Below are 15,839 nucleotides of genomic sequence, written 5' to 3' on the forward strand. Positions count from 1 at the left end.
GGAAGGAAGGTTGGGCAATCCTACTTCCATAGTGATACTGCCTCGGAAACCCAAGGAGGGGTCGCTATGAGTCGGGTTTGACTCGACGGCACGTAACAACAACAACAACATGATTCTTCTAAGGAGTCTTGGTGGCTCAATGCTGCTGACTGAAAGGTTGGTGGTTCAAACCTACCATGTAGCCCAGTAGGGAAAAAAAAACAAAAATCTGGTGATCTGTTCCCATCAAGAATAAAGCCTAAGTATAACAAAATTTAAAATCATAAGGAGAAAAAAAAAAAAAAAGGACCAGTTTTGTGGGTCTGATAGAGCCTGGTGGAACCCCTGAGACTATGGTCCCTAGCTGCCCTTCAGGTCTGGAATTGAACCCAGTCTGTGGCTTCCAGCCAAACAAAAGACAGACATATCAGCTGAACATCTACATTAGGTAGACACTCCTTGGAGAGAACAATCATAGGAGAATAGGAGACAGCTCGGGGGGCATGTGTCATGAGAGAGAAGGACAGAGGGAAAAGGGGATTATGGGGAGGAAGTGGGAAGAGAGCTGTTGCATTCTGGGAGACTACAGTCAATACCATGAGACAAAGTGTATGTGAACTGCTGTGCTGTATGGAAGGTGAATTTGCTCTGTAAACTTTCACCCAAATCACAATAAAATTTAAAAATAAAAAAGAATACAGCCTAAAAAAGACCTTATGGGTTGTTTCTATTCTGTTACATGGGTCTCTGTGACTTGGAATCAATTTGATTACATACAAAAACAACAACAACATAATTCTTCTGAGGGTAAGAGCCAAAGTGATCATCCAGAACTATTCTGAGGATCACTGGACCCAGGGGGGTTGTTTGAATGATGCAATACTCTCATGGTTGAAAAGATTTCCGATAGGTTTGCTTAAAATTGTGTTTAATACTTTATAACTATTCCTCTGTCAGGGGTAAGAGATAAAATGTTAATGCAGAGACTAGGTGTCATTGTTGGTAAAGGAAGGAAGCGATCAATAAAATCACTTGTGATTATTCTTATCTCCCAGCTAAACAATCCCTACCCAGCCTTTAACCTATTCCCGCTGCCAATCTCTGTCCTACTCTGTCACCTTCTAGGGTGATTAGTGCAGAGCCAGGGTATTTTGCACTGCTCATGTCAAATGGCCAATGCCATCAACAGGCTGTTGAAAAGCACAGGTGAAAGTCAGATGGTTTTTAGGGTTTTTTTTTTTTTGTTGTTGTTATTGTTGTTTAATTCCCTGCATTCCCCTTGGGTAATCCTAAATTCTACTCTTGGAAATTCGTAGTCTGTGTTTCAACCCCGACTTCAGTCATCCAGGTTCAATTTCAATTACACAATTTCTAAGAATATTAAGAATTATAGTTCACATTTATGGTGTGTTTATTGGAAGCCAGACACTGTGCTAGGGATCGATTTATTCAATCTCCCTCAAAATCCCAGATATGCAGGTATCCTTTCACTGTTGAGGAATATGACCCAAATAAATATTTAATAATTCATGAAGGTCACACAGCTAGTGGGGCAGACCTGGGATGCAACCCTATTAGTTGGGACCCCAAATTAATGCTCTTAACTACTAAAAATAATGGTACATGTTCTCTCCACTAGTTATGGGAGGCATCAGAGTGGAAGTATTTTGCGTTGTTATTAAATGAACATCCATTTATACTCTTTATATTCATTATATATATTTATAGAATAACTGCAGTAATATCACACAAAGCTTTTCCACCTTGTCCCTCTCTGGCTTAGAACACCTGTTGGAAACAGGTCTGGCATAGGCTCTGACATGCATGTTTAGGGAAGTGGGAGATGTAGATGGAAAATCAAGTTCAGGCCAAAGGAGAAGGAAAGGGGATAGCCATTATCAGGAAATATCAGAAATATCAGAAAGCCGTAGTGGAAGCTGTTTGCAGACTTAACACAGCCTCCAAACACAAGCAAGCAGATGGCAGGAAGGCATCGCTCGGGATCGTGCAAGCTGTTCCACTGTGGGGGCTCCTCCCTTGTCAGGGTCTCCTGACACCTCTCAATCGATCCCTTTTGTCTGGCACAAGTGGTAAGAAAGGGGCTGGAAGGGGGGTGAGCGGACATGAGTGTTGAAATGTGAGCCAGCAGTAGGGTTAGGAAGAACTTAAAAAGAGAGCTTCCTTCTTTGTTGGAAAGGTAGGTCTTCTTTCTCACAAAGCAGGTCAGGAAATATCCTGCTTAAGGGATTATGAAGAACATACCTTTTCTTAAACCCTAAAGGTGGCCTGTGGATCCACATTTAATACATGCAAGCCAGTCTTGGACCTAGAAATGTATAGAAAAAAGTTCTGCCTCCAATTTTAGACACAGGGAAATCTGACACTGTAACTCAACTCACGAACCAACACAGCCATTTGAACTGCATTACAAAACATCAGTGACGTGGGCCTCAAGTGAACAGAATCACAGGAGAAATTTTTAAAAGCTCAAATTTAGACCTCTTTTATCAAAAAATTGAAAACCAGAAACATGAAGATGACCGTGGTAGGAATGCCAGAGTAATTAAACGTTGAGTCTCAAGGGATCATAGACAACTTCTCCTACATCCTTGCTGATACATTATTTATTATTATTATTTAGATGAGGAAACTACACTTAAAAGGGAAGACTGACATTCAAAGTTAATCTCCTAGCTGCTCTCATTTTATTTACAATTCTATTCTGAAAAGCTGAGCTTAAATCATATTTTGAAAGGTTGAATCATGTTTCATCTCACTAGCAAGGATAACTTAGCTGGATTCCTTCTATAAAGTGGAAAACCCCATTTCTGTGTATGAATAGCCCCCTTTTCTCCCAATACCCTTTTCCCGGTTACTGATTTTCCTGTGTGTGAACTTCTGCACATTAAGTTTAAGTCAGGCCTATCTGCATGTGGTACTCAGCTGGTCAGAACTTCTTGGGAGAAAGAAACAAAATATTCACTAAGTCTAAAGAGATTTAGTATCCCAGGAGAATTTATTGAAACTTTAGAATATTCCATTGAATTGCCTGACTCTCTGGAAAACACCTGGAGAACTTCTCTTTCCAGAACCAAATGCCAGGGCTGGTTTAAAGAAAAGAGAGGCCAGGGGACTAGTAAAAACACCATGAAGGTGGCATGAAACTGTTAATTTCATGTAAAAAAAGCCATAGTGGGGTATGTGTGTGTGTGTGTGTGTATGCATGTGAGCAAATATTTTTGTTAAAAATACTCTGTTATAGTCACAGATATCCATGTCTGGTAAGAAAAAATAATTAACTGGGTTGTCTTTGGAGTTATGAGGAAAGATTCAGGTGCAGCTATCCTAACCCACCACCCACTGCCATCAAGTTGAATCTGACTCATAGCAACTACCATTGGGGTTCGAAGGCTGTAAATCTTTACAGAAGTAGATTGCTGCATCTTTCTCCCACAGAGCACTGGTGGGTTTAACCGCTGACCTGGTTAAAGCTAAATGCCTTGTCCACTGTGCCACCAGAGCTACTATAAACCAAAAAACCAAACTCACTGCCATCAAGTCAAATCTAATTCATAGCGACTTCTCTTTGGGTTTCCGAGGTGGTATCACTATGGAAGTAGATTGCCTAACTTTCCTTCCGAGGAGTGTCTGGTGGGTTTGAACCACCAGATTTCTGGTTAGCAGTCAAATGCCTTAGGCACTATGCTACCAAAGCCCCTATAACTACTATTGTTGTTGTTGTTATTTGTCCTCGAGTTGGACCCAACTCATAGCAACCCCTCCTTGGGTTTGTGAGGCAGTATCACTACGGAAGTAGATTGTCCAACCTTCCTTCCAAGGAGTGGCTGGTGGGTACTATTAGGCATCCTATAATAGCTAGAGAAACAACTTTTAGGTGGAGCTTTTTTCTTTTTTTTTTTGCCAGGGGAACATGATTGGTAATACAGACATTTTCACAATGATCTCCTAGAAGAAGGTGAAGACAAAGCAAGAATCCAGATCCTACTCTTCCAATAAAACAAGGAAAGCTCAACACTGGGTTATTAGAACCCAAACCAAACTCACTGCCATCAAGTTGGTTCTGACTCATAGCAACCAGCATGGGGTTTGCAAGGCTGTAAATCTTTATGGAAGTATATTGCCTCCTCTTCCTCCCATGGAATGGCTGGTGGGTTTGAACCACTAACCTTTTGGTTAAGAGCCAAATGTCTTACCCACTGCCACCAGAGATCCTTGGGTAACTGGAACAGAGCTTCTTAAATGATCTTTGGTGAAGAACCTGATGTTGTTTTCCTCCAACACATATTTTTGTAGAGCTACTTTAGTAAATAAAATACTATAAAAGGAAGACAATCACCTACTTGGATTTCATGGAAACCTCACATTGCTATAAACATTTCTAAACTCTCTTGTTTTCTCCATTTGTGTCATCATGGATCAGTAACACACACTTGATTGGTCAGCCCCAGTCTGCAGGCCACACTCTGAAAGTGATGAACTAGAGAGCAAAGATAGATGGGCAGCTGATACAAGGCAAGACTGAAGAAAGGCCTTGAGGAAAAAACTATGTGTTTCATCAGCAATAGCCTGAGTAAGAGGAACTCATGGAATCAACTTCATTCCTGAAGTCAAGGGATGATGCAGTATGCTAGCCAACTGTTTTGTTTACTTCATCCTGCGCTAACAGAAAATATACCACAAATGGGATGGCTTGAACAAACAGGAGTTTATTCTCTTACAGTTTTGAAGGCTAGAAGAAGTCTGAATTCAAAATGCCAGCTCTAGGGGCTGGGTGAAAGCCCCTAGACCCTGGGCTTCAGCTCTGTCACTTGTTCCTGGTCCACTGGAGCTAGAGGCATCTGTTCACTTAGGCACCTTCTGGCTGCTGAGGCTAACAAGCCCAAGGTTGACAAATAAAATAGCACGGTCCCAGTGTTACCAAACCACACAGCAGACTAATAGTTTAAGTCCAGAGACAGTCCCATGATCAGCAGGAAACAGAGCAGGCTGCTAAACAAAGAGTCAGCTATATGCAGGGTTCAACTGTGCCACAAAAAAAAAAAAAAAAAAAAAACAACTACAGACCATTCCTAAAGCTTCTCCTTACATACTGGAAGCGGACCACATCCCTAAAGCAGCTACTCAGCTGCTCACTGCAGATTCCACCATGAAGTTGATCAGCAGTCTCATTATGGGGAATCACTACATCCAGCTGCCCTGCCACTCAAAACCAGGCCCAGCTAAATTGACACATAACCTAAACTACCATACCGACTAAACACACAATCTTTTAGAAGTACTAATGAGTAATATAAAGAAGGAACTTTCTGAATATCTATTAGAACCCAGTAAGAAGGTCTAGATAGCCAGCAGAGGAGACCTTAAGCCCAAACACCATCACTAGCTCAGAATGCAATCTTGAGCAAACCCCACCAGTTGAATGGAAATAGCAGGGGAGCAAGCAAAACTGGGAGATTTACAGAATCTCTGCTGAGGCGTGTGTGGCCAGGTTGGGCCCTGTGAGCAAGGTTCATCTTATGCCTGGGCTTCAATTTTCTCTTCTGTGAAATGGGAAGAGTTAAAGTTGTGATAACAGCGTTGTTGAAAGGACTAGAGGCCAGGGAGCCTGCATGGGACATACATAATTGCTGACACTGGGTAGGTAAGATTGGAATGTGAAGCTTTTTATCTTCTTCTTCGTCTCTTCCAGACTTCCTCTGTGACTCTTTGTAAAATAAGAAGGCTGCTTTAGAGGAGGCTGGTTTAGATCCTGAGAAGCTTCTAAAAATACTGATATCCAGACCCCACCCAGACCCATTCAATCCAAATCTCTGCACAAACCAAAAAAACCACTGCAGTCAAACAGATTCTAACTCACAGTGACGCTTGAGAGCAGAACCGCCCCATAGGTTTCCAAGGCTGTAATTTTTATGGAAGCAGACTGCCACATCTTTCTTCCCCAGAATGACTGGTGGATTCAAACCACCAAGCTTTAGGTTAGCAACCGAGCACTTTAACCACTGCGCTGCCAGAGCACCTACTTCCCCAATAATTCCCATCTGAAGTCAAAGTTGAGAACCGTTGCTAGGTGCTTATTGGCATCTCTTCCAGTGTCAAAATGGAAGGCAGAATGGCAGAAAGTAACAAGCCAGCACTGCACCAGGACTTCCTTAGCCACTGTTTTCCTTTGGGATGGTTCCTCCCTATACAGCAAAGTAAGTATTATGAGATAAATTTAAAACCTGCTTTCTCACTGTTGTGTGTCTGAGGTGAATGACTATACTGCCTATCGCTGCCTCAACTCAATTTCCTCTTAATAGAAGAGGTAGTCACCACAATGATTCTCCCTTTAGGAATGCAGGGAAGGAAGGGAATGAGCAGAACGGGAATTCTCTGCCAAGATGGAAGATCCAAAATGGCTCGGCCGCAATTCCCTGTACTACTCTGCGATGCAGCAATTGCCTTTTCCTAGAACCTGGCAAAATTCAAGAAAACCCAATGGGGTGTGCATAAATGAAGATGCAGGTGCTTGTCTTCTTAGTCTTACCAGTCTGGGCTTGATTATCCTAATGGTGGTCTAATTCAAGGTGGCTCATAGTGAAGAAGAACAGAGATGTTGAGACAGATCTATCTGGTTTCAAACCCCAGTTCTGACACTTATGGGTTTTGTGATCTCTGTGCCTCTATTATTGATTTCACAAAGGCATGGTGAAGGATTAAATAAGATAATACATGTAAAGTTCAAAGAACACTTCCTGGCACACCGTATACTCTCAGTAAATGCTTGGCATGTGTATAGGCAGAGTGAACATATACCAACATCAATACCCGTTGAGTCCAACAGAAGCTGGGTACTGTGGAAAACATGGAACTTTCAGTACAATCTTTACAACTGTTGATGCTGATTTGGCAAGCAGCAAGTGTTCATTCAGAATAGAGTCAGGTAAAACGATTTTATCCTGAAAAAATTCGATCAACACTAGAATAATAAGCAAGCTAGGAACTCAGGGACTTTATTGCTAAAAAGAGAGGAGCTGCAAGAAGCCTCTGTCCTGCTACTTCTTAGTGTTGGGGTGTCTGTCTGCAGCAATCAATAACTTAGAATATCATCACACTACAGAGTACTATCATGGCTTCTTCCCTGCTCCACCCTCCGCCATTTGCTCTTGGGAGATGAGCACAGCTAGGATTCTTTGATACTTAGAAACTCCACGGTCATTCCTTCTTCAAAAGTAGCTTCTTCTTACAAAATTTTCAGAGCACTTGCATTACAAATTTCTGGGTTAAGACTAATGGAGTCCAGGAATTTTTGATGGATGGTTGTGTCCCACGATGGTCTACAAATATGATTTATTGCAGGACCCAAGGAAAATAGAGTAAAGGGCTATTTGGGAGGCCAAAGCCCTTCTCCTTTAACACTGGGCCACAATCATTCTTCACTCCAAGAATGAACATTATACCTCTTCAACCTCCACTTTCCTCTGGGCCACCATTTTGATTACCAGTGCCACCATTTCCCTAGTCAGTTAAGTAACTGTTGGGCCCATTAATTCTGTCTTTATAATTTCTCTTGAATTCCTTCCCTGCCCTCCATTCCCACTGACCCCAGCCCAGCTTCCTTCTCTACACTTCTCATATTAACGAACAGCAAAAGCTTCTTTCTAGACAACCTCTTTTCATTTCAAACCTTCCACCTATTCAGTACTCTTCTTGCATCACAGCTGACTCTCTCCTGGCCTCAGACCTTCAATGACTCCCACTGTCTTAGGATGAATGTCAAAGTCTAAACTCTGGAACCTGTTTCAAATAGGTAGACAGCAAAATGATGTGTTCAGGCAATCAGAAATATATGAATATGGGTTGAGTATTAGAAGATATTAAAGCATTACTGTTAGTTCTAAGAGCTCTACAAAGGCATGGTTATCATGAAAAAGAAAAGCCTTTATTTGTACATAAACTTACTGAAGTATTTATTTATGAGTTAAATAACATGATGAATGGGATTTATTTAAAAATAACTACCTTAAAAATGAAAATAAAAAAGTAGGTGGGAATACCAATGAAGTAAGATTGGCAAAATGGTTAATGATTGTTGAAGCTGCCCAAGGGTGTCCTGGGTTGGTTCATGTCAGTTTTGGAGAGCTGACTGTTAAATATTCAACAATTTTGTGAGCAGGTTGTTAAACCTTTGGGAACTTAAAATCAGTCATGACAGAAATATTTATACTATTTGTTGTTGTTGTTGTTATGTGCCATCGAGTCAAACCAGCAAATGCTATAAATCAGGGCTTCTTTTATCAGCATACAACTGAAGCAGGATAATGAGTATATGAATGTTGATTGTTATGTCTACTCTTGCCTAAGTTTAAAAAACTTTCTTCAGTAGAAATCTATAAAAAGAAACCCAATTATTTTTCCAGACTTTTAAGACCTTCTACAATATGACTACAACCTAATTTGCAAATAAATTCTTATCATGCTCCTTCTGTACCAGAGCAAGCAAACCATTCCAAGTGCCCAGAACACACCCTGAGCATCACTGCCCAGGTCTTCATCTTCACCCAGGCTTCTCCTGCCCTGAAATAAGTTCACTGCCTCACTTCCTTCTCATTCATGCCTGACCAGGTACAACAGCACACCCAGCTGGAAGACTTCCTTGCTTGCTCCATGTAGATATAATTTCCCTTTCATCTGAATTCTTAAAAAAATTTCTAAAGGAAGAAATAAAAATAAATGCTGTGTGTTCCAGGCAACATGCTAGTTTGCTTTCACAAGCTTTCTCAACAATCTATGAAGTAAACTATACACCTGTTTAGGCTTAAGAAGGAAAATGGGGATTAGACATTTTAGATAACCTTTCCAGGATCACAAAGCTAATATCAGTGGTAGAACATTCCAGAACTGGAATGGGAAGGGTCTGTGCATAGCATGAAGCCCCACACAAAGGTCTCTCATGGATGCCTGTTGCAAGAAGTGGCAACTAAGTGATTGAGTGCCCTGTTTTCTCACACTAAAAAAATGCCTTCTGATGTCATCCTGCACGATAATATGACCTTTATGTCATCATGAATTGGAACTGACTCAAGTGCAATGAGTTATTTATTTATTTATTTTCCATAATAGCAACGAGAATTTTAGAACCTCATTAAAAACAGCTATCTTTCACAGGACGGCAATTCCACTCGCCCCACAAAATCCTATCACAAGGCACACTTGAAGTAAAGAGACTCCCATTGAGTTTCGGAGGCAGTAAACCTTATAGAGTAGATTGCCCAGTCTTCCTTCTGCAGAGTGGCTGGTGGGTTTGAACCACCAACCTTCTGGTAGTAGTCAAATGCCTTAGGCACTACATTTATAAGGTGAGTACAGACTAAATCCTTTAGTTCTTGCTCTCCTTGGTGGGGGATAGCTCTTTGCAAACTTGCTTTTCCAACCCTGGGCATGTGGAACCCACACCTGAGATCAAGTTGGATGCCAAGCTTAGTTCTTCCCCACATTACCCACCTGGGCCTTTGTAAGTATATGCACACATGCCCATGGGCCCTCACTCATGGGCATCCTTTCACAAAATTTAATCTTCACACCCCTTGTAGGAACTGGAAAATAAATCACTACAAATGTCCAAAAGGCTTGGGCATTATTTCTATACTGAATGAGGGCCCTGGATCCTAGCACATGCCTTGATTTGTAACAGGAGAGCTCAGCCCACAAAAGGAATGGAATGGTCAGGAACATGCAAATAGTTAAATAAATGATGATAGACCCCCAAAGATGACTTGTCAGCAACAAGGGAAGCAAGCAAACAAATTAAAAAAAAGAAGGTAAACAAAACGCATATAAAATATGATCTCGATTAAAAAAATAGATGTAGAAGTCTATGTAGAATGAACACTAGAAAGCTATAAAATGAAATGTCTTTGTTTCTAGATGTAATCATAGGATATCTTTTAAAATATTTTCCAAGTTTTTACAATAAACACGCATAGCCTTATAATGAGGAAAAGAAAAAGAAGAAAAGGAAAAATGGAGAAGAAAAGCATATGGCTGTTGGGCTTTTACTAGTAGGGCTTAAATGCTATCTCTCACTCCTTTTGGGGGTGGAAAAGGCTAGCCAGGAAAAGAAAGATGAGAGTCCTCATCTCAAGACTAGAGAGGAGGGGACTTGAGTACTTTTCCCTTCAAAAGGTAAGAAGAACAGGGTGTTAGAAAATGAGGATGTGTTTGGGGGTGATAACTCAAGGGGAAGAGAAAAGTCCAGGTGGCTTAGGTGTGAGCTTTTACATGGGGGCCTTTAAAATTCGCTAAGGAGAGAACCGGCTGGGCAGCTCCAGGCCTGACACTAGCAGACAGTTCTACCCTTTTCAACACAGAGGGCGAGCTCTCCAGCCTGGGAAGCCCTCCCACCACTAAGGGATGCTATTTCTTCCTTTAGAGAGCATCTGCCACTAGGCTCATCCTACAAAGTATGTGTCTATTTCCAAGAATGAGCATAATATCTTTAAAAACCAATAATCACTTTCTTACCCTTGTCTTCTCTAACTGGATGCAAAAAAGAGGACAGAAACAAACAGAGGGAGTGTTCCAGCCCAGCAGACAATACACTTGCTGCTCATGACACTGTCTGTGTTTTATTTTGTTTATAGGACATTTTTCCCCCCACACTTTTTTTTTGTGTGATTTGGCTCAAATTTTACAAAGAAGATTCATTTTACATTCACCAAGTCACACACATTTGTTTTGTGACACTGGTTACATTCCCTTCAGTGTAACAGCTCTCCTCCCACTTCCTCCCTGTGGTTACTTTTCCGTGTGTCCTTCTTGCATTCTTGTCTCCCTACCTTTCTCCCTGTGCAAATGCTGCCCTTCTGATCTCCCATGGTTGATTGTTCCAAGGAGTGCATCTCCCTGATGTAGGTGTTCAGTGTGTATACCTGTCTATTGTTTGGCTGTGAGTTCAGCTAGAGTGAGTTCAATTCCAGGCCCGAAGGATAACTTAGGGCCCCACACTACGAAGTTGAGAGTCATCTCAGTTTCAGTGAGAAAATCAGGACTACATTCTTTAAGAGGCTGCAGCAGGAACAGGCTTCAAGGAAGAAGATGAGTGGGGGGGGAAGCTCTCTACATGCAAGTGTTAAGTGTGGACCGTGGGAAAGCTGACAGGCCCGATTACAGTGAACCCACTGAGGGGTCCTCACTGAGCTCCCTCTTGAAGCTAGTGACAGTTCCTGGAAGGGAACATGCCCGTGAATTATTGCAGACATCAGGATGCGTGGGGCTCCGTTCCATCGGAAACCCAAAGGGGAAAGTAACAACAGAAGCCACCAATTTGGTGGAGCAGAGCTGGAGGGGGGAGGCCCAAAGCATGTGGGCTGCTTTCTGTTTCTGTTTAGAGAAACATCCAAAAGGGCAATGTTGACTTGAGACACATCCGGGCCTTTTTGATTTAGGAATAACACTAGAGAATTAACTTTGATCTGGGCATTGCACCCTCGCCACAAGATTCCTAGGACTTCCTGGCCTCAAGAAGAGGCATCCTGAGGAGTCAAAAACATGCTTTATGCTGCCAGCCTTGAGGGGATGACACACAAATGGAACAATGTAGAGAAGCCCCACAGAAACATGGGGTGAGCCATTTGTACCAGAAAATCTGTGGATTTGTTGGTGGGAACGTGGAAGCTGCCTTGCTAGGGTCACGCTCTCACATGTTATGGACAAACCCCAGATGTGCCTACTTTACCTTCACTTAGTAGTTCAGTTAAGATCTAGTTTCTAGAAATTTTTTTACACAAATATGGAGAAAATATGGCCTCCTCAGAAAGAAACAATGCCAAACCACAAGAAAAAAATAAAACTTCTGGAAAGTTACTCTCCTCTATGTACCCTTTTCAAGCTGCAAAACGACATCACATAAAACCTTTCTTCTCTAATTTTTATACATTTTCAGATAAAAAAATAAATCTTTAGTGGGGTGTTTCTGCATGTAAGGGTAGGTTTGGATGTGGGCGGCATAGGGATAAATGTTGACTTTCTTTTGTTTTTGTTTTTCATTCCTTCAGCTCAATTGGAAATTTGTGTGAATATATGTATAAGCATTTTAATTAGTTACCAACTCTCAAGGGTTGTCAAAAAGGCTTACTATCAATTTCCAAAACCTCCTTGTATCCTTGACAGAAGGATCAAAAATCTGCAATCAAAACACCAAAAGTCAATGTAGCTTTAACTTTCACAGATGTAGTTCTTAATTTGTTAGCCTCTCACTTTCCTCACCCTGTCCTTGACTCTAGTGCTCTGTGAAACCTTGGGCCACTTCTCATCAGGATGCTGATCCTTAGTTGCCCCAGAAGTAAAAGGGGCACATAGGCCATGCCCCACCAAGAGATATGTAGTGAGGGCACAGTGACATCTCAGATGTGAAATATGTTTTCAGAAGTAAAAACTCTATTGCTATGAAAAATTACTTTCTCTGTTCTCTAAAGTTCACTACCATTAGCTAAGATGTATCTCCCCACAAAGAACCCATACTCCGGGATCTTGGGGCAGGTACTGACTTGGTTTTTTTTTTTTTTTTTTTTTTTGCATACATGCTCTATTAACATGGAGTCTCTGGGAGAGCACAGAGACTTCTGTGTGTCTGATGTGTGTCTATGTGTATGTGCATCGGTGTTTATGTGTATTTGTATGTAGACAGTGACTCCTCTTCCAGAGACAGTGATTTTCCATCTTTAATCCCTGCTAAGGAAGCCCTCAGATGGCCCTCATCTGCACCCTTTTGAGTTTGCCTACCCACTACAACCTCCATACAGCACTTTGGTCAGAGATCATAGTGGCCCATTTACTCCCCAAGATCAGCAAAACTCAACCGTCTGCCTCTGCAAGATCTGAGACTGGCATGGCCACCAAACCATGACTGCCAAGCATTTGCACATAAAGGTTACAGAAACGCAAACAACTTGAATATCCTGTCCAGGAAAATAAAAAAAGAGAGAGAGAGAGAGAAATAAAGGGAAGAACCTCACCTCACCTACTAACTCCTTTGGGCTAGCCCTCTCCTAAACTGAGTCAGCACTCAACAGTTCCCAGCATCTTGATCTAGATTTCCCCTCCACCATCACCACTGTAAAACATTAAGAGGAAAAGCAGAAAGAGGTTGTTTTGTTCTTGATGGGATAAGAGAGAGAGAGAGAGTAACTAACTGGTAGTTTTCATGTTGGTACCTTGAGTTGGAGGCTAGGGATCCAAGGGTTCCTGCCCTTGTCTGGAAGTTTCTTTAATCATGATCAAACTAGATGATATTTCACCTTTCCAAACTGTATAAAAGGATCAATGGGACTTACCTGTGGCTGAAATCCTTTGAGGTCACTGGCTGCAAGGTCACTGGCTGTGAGAAGCTATAAAAGAAGAAAGGAGTTTTCCTTAGTGATACTCCTCAAAGTTTGCACACAGTATCCCCAAGATGACTAACCATAACCTAGATCCACACCTCTGGAGGCAGAATTGCAGAATGCCTAAACTCAGACATGGGTGATATTTTGGGGCTAGGAATCTATACTCAGCAAACTTCTCAGCTCGTGTCCACCACATCTCTGACATCATGACCCTCTCTTCCTGTCCTCCTCTACCTCCTATCTTTCTACATACTACCAATTCTTGAAGGGTCTCAAATTAAGGATGCTGGGCTATGGATAGTCTTCAGCAGGCCCACAAACTCCTGAAAGTTTAAACATAATTATGTGTAAGTTGCTGTGGAGTTGCCTCTGACTCACAGTGATCTCATGTGGGTTATAGCAGAACTGGGCTTATAGGGTTTTCATTGGCTGATTTTTTGGAAGCAGACTGTGAGGCCTTGCTCCCAAGGCACCACTGGGTAGATTCGAACTTCCAACCTCTCAGTTAGTAGCCACGTGCTTAACTATCTGTGTCACCCAATGACTCCATGGACAAGTCTACAGATGCATGTGTTTTCTTAGGGAGAGTGTCTCTGGCTTTCATCTTATTATGAAACTAGTCTAAGATGCTTCAAAGACAGTTAAAGGCCAATCTCTTCTGGGAAAGCTTTTTCTTTCTTTCTTTTTCAAAATCAGACCAGTACAAACATCTTTCCTTTTCTGTATTACATGCAACTCAGGTTTCCCTTTATCATAGGTTGCCTTTGATTTTACATACTATCTAGATATTCATAGTTTATGTCTTATACTCTTACGTACAATATCAGAGGGCAAGAATCAGGTTCATATATTTTTCTGCACTTTTGTATTTCAATCAATATTAGAGAGTAAGGTTAAGGTTTTAAATATTTTTCTTCCTCACTAGAGTTTTGCACTAGAAAGTACTCAATAAAAATGTATGATTTATTAATAAAATAATTGCATTTGTTACTGCTGTTCAAAAATGCTGGGAAAGTGCAGGACATAAAGAGGAAAAGGGCAGATGCTTATTTTGATTCAAGGAGTGTGACTGCTAGCTTTGTTAGGCCTGGAGAGCATCTGTGAAAAATAGAAAAGATTTCATGTTTGCTGTAACAATATTTTGTTTGGTTCAAGAAAGAGAGGGAGTCCTGCTGGGCTTCAGTGCCTACAGCCTTCAGAAAAGTTCAACTGGGCTTTTTAGCTTCCCTAAACGACTTTGACAAAGAACACACTTAAGTAGTGTTACATACAGCTGGGCTAGGGCAGAAAGGAGGTGGAAAATGCAGAAGCTACTATGTCTTCCCCCCATACCCAGTCCTGCTGCCAGATTCACCATGTGGACAGTGCCTTAAGGAGATAGGATAATCCTAGTACAGAGAGCTGGATCTGCCTGTTTTGACTTCAATTAAAAAGTCAAAGAACGATCCATTAGGCTACCTGACATGACACCAAGGGCCAAACATAATTATAAGACCTATGTCCTGCCTTCAAGGTATTGGTGGTTCAGTAGTAGAATTCTCACCTGCCTCGGAAACCCAAGGAGGGGTCGCTATGAGTCAGGTATGACTCGACGGCACATAACAACAACAACAACAACATGCTGAAGACTAGGGAACTCTGGTTCAAACCCACCAGCCGCTCCTCGGAAGGAAGGTTGGGTAGTCCACTTCCGTAGTGATACTGCCTCGGAAACCCAAGGAGGGGTCGCTATGAGTCAGGTCCAATTCCATGGCAAATAACAACAACATGCTGAAGACTGGGGTTCAATTCCTGGCCAGTGCAACTCGTGCACAGCCACCAATCATCTGTCAGTGGTGGCTTCTGTGTCACTGTGTTACTGAACAGGCTTCAGCAGAGTTTCCAGACTAAGAGGGACGAAGAAGTAAGGCCTGGCAATCTAATTCTGGAATCAGAAAATGAAACTCCTGTGAATCACAGCAGTCTGATCCCCACCTGATCACGGGGATGATCAGAACCTGGCAGCATTCTTTTGCATTGTGCATGGGACTGCCGTGTGTTAGAGACTGACTCAATGGCAGCTAGTAAGAACAAGAACAAGTCCTTGCCTTCAAGGAACCTATAATTTGGTGGAAAGATAAGACTTATGTATGTGAGAGAGGAAGCAGAATATAGTGGTGTATGAGCGTCCACTGTGAAGAGTAGGCGGGAAAGACTGGGGTGTGCTTGCTAAAATAAGGTGGAGCTTTGAAATGAGCCAGAAATGAAAGGTAGCAGGACAATTGGAAGAAGAAGAATGTGGAAAGGAGGGGCTTGTCAATCCTCATGTGCCTCCCTTTGCATTTACTAAGGGCCAGCCACAGCACACACTAAAAAGAAAGGAAGGAGTTATAATCATTGAGGTCAGGGAGGCGGGGCAAGATGGCGGACTAGGCAGAAGGATTGCACAGACCCTCTTCAACAAAGAAAAGGGAAACCAATTAACACAGACACAGA

At 41.9% G+C, this 15,839-nt stretch overlaps 1 protein-coding gene across 1 annotated transcript in view; it reads right to left on the reverse strand.

Moving 5' to 3' along the window:
• The window catches only part of SETBP1 (SET binding protein 1), a 508,250-nt gene that overhangs the window by 275,087 nt on the left and 217,324 nt on the right, over positions 1-15,839 (reverse strand). Inside the window, exon 2 of the mRNA XM_007943849.1 lies at positions 13,314-13,367. Within this exon, the coding sequence (XP_007942040.1) occupies positions 13,314-13,367 (54 nt within the window). The remainder of the gene's footprint in view (positions 1-13,313; positions 13,368-15,839) is intronic.

Source organism: Orycteropus afer, unplaced genomic scaffold, assembly GCF_000298275.1.
Source record: "Orycteropus afer afer isolate SDZICR_OR568_19922 unplaced genomic scaffold, OryAfe1.0 scaffold00113, whole genome shotgun sequence".
NCBI lineage: Eukaryota > Metazoa > Chordata > Mammalia > Tubulidentata > Orycteropodidae > Orycteropus > Orycteropus afer.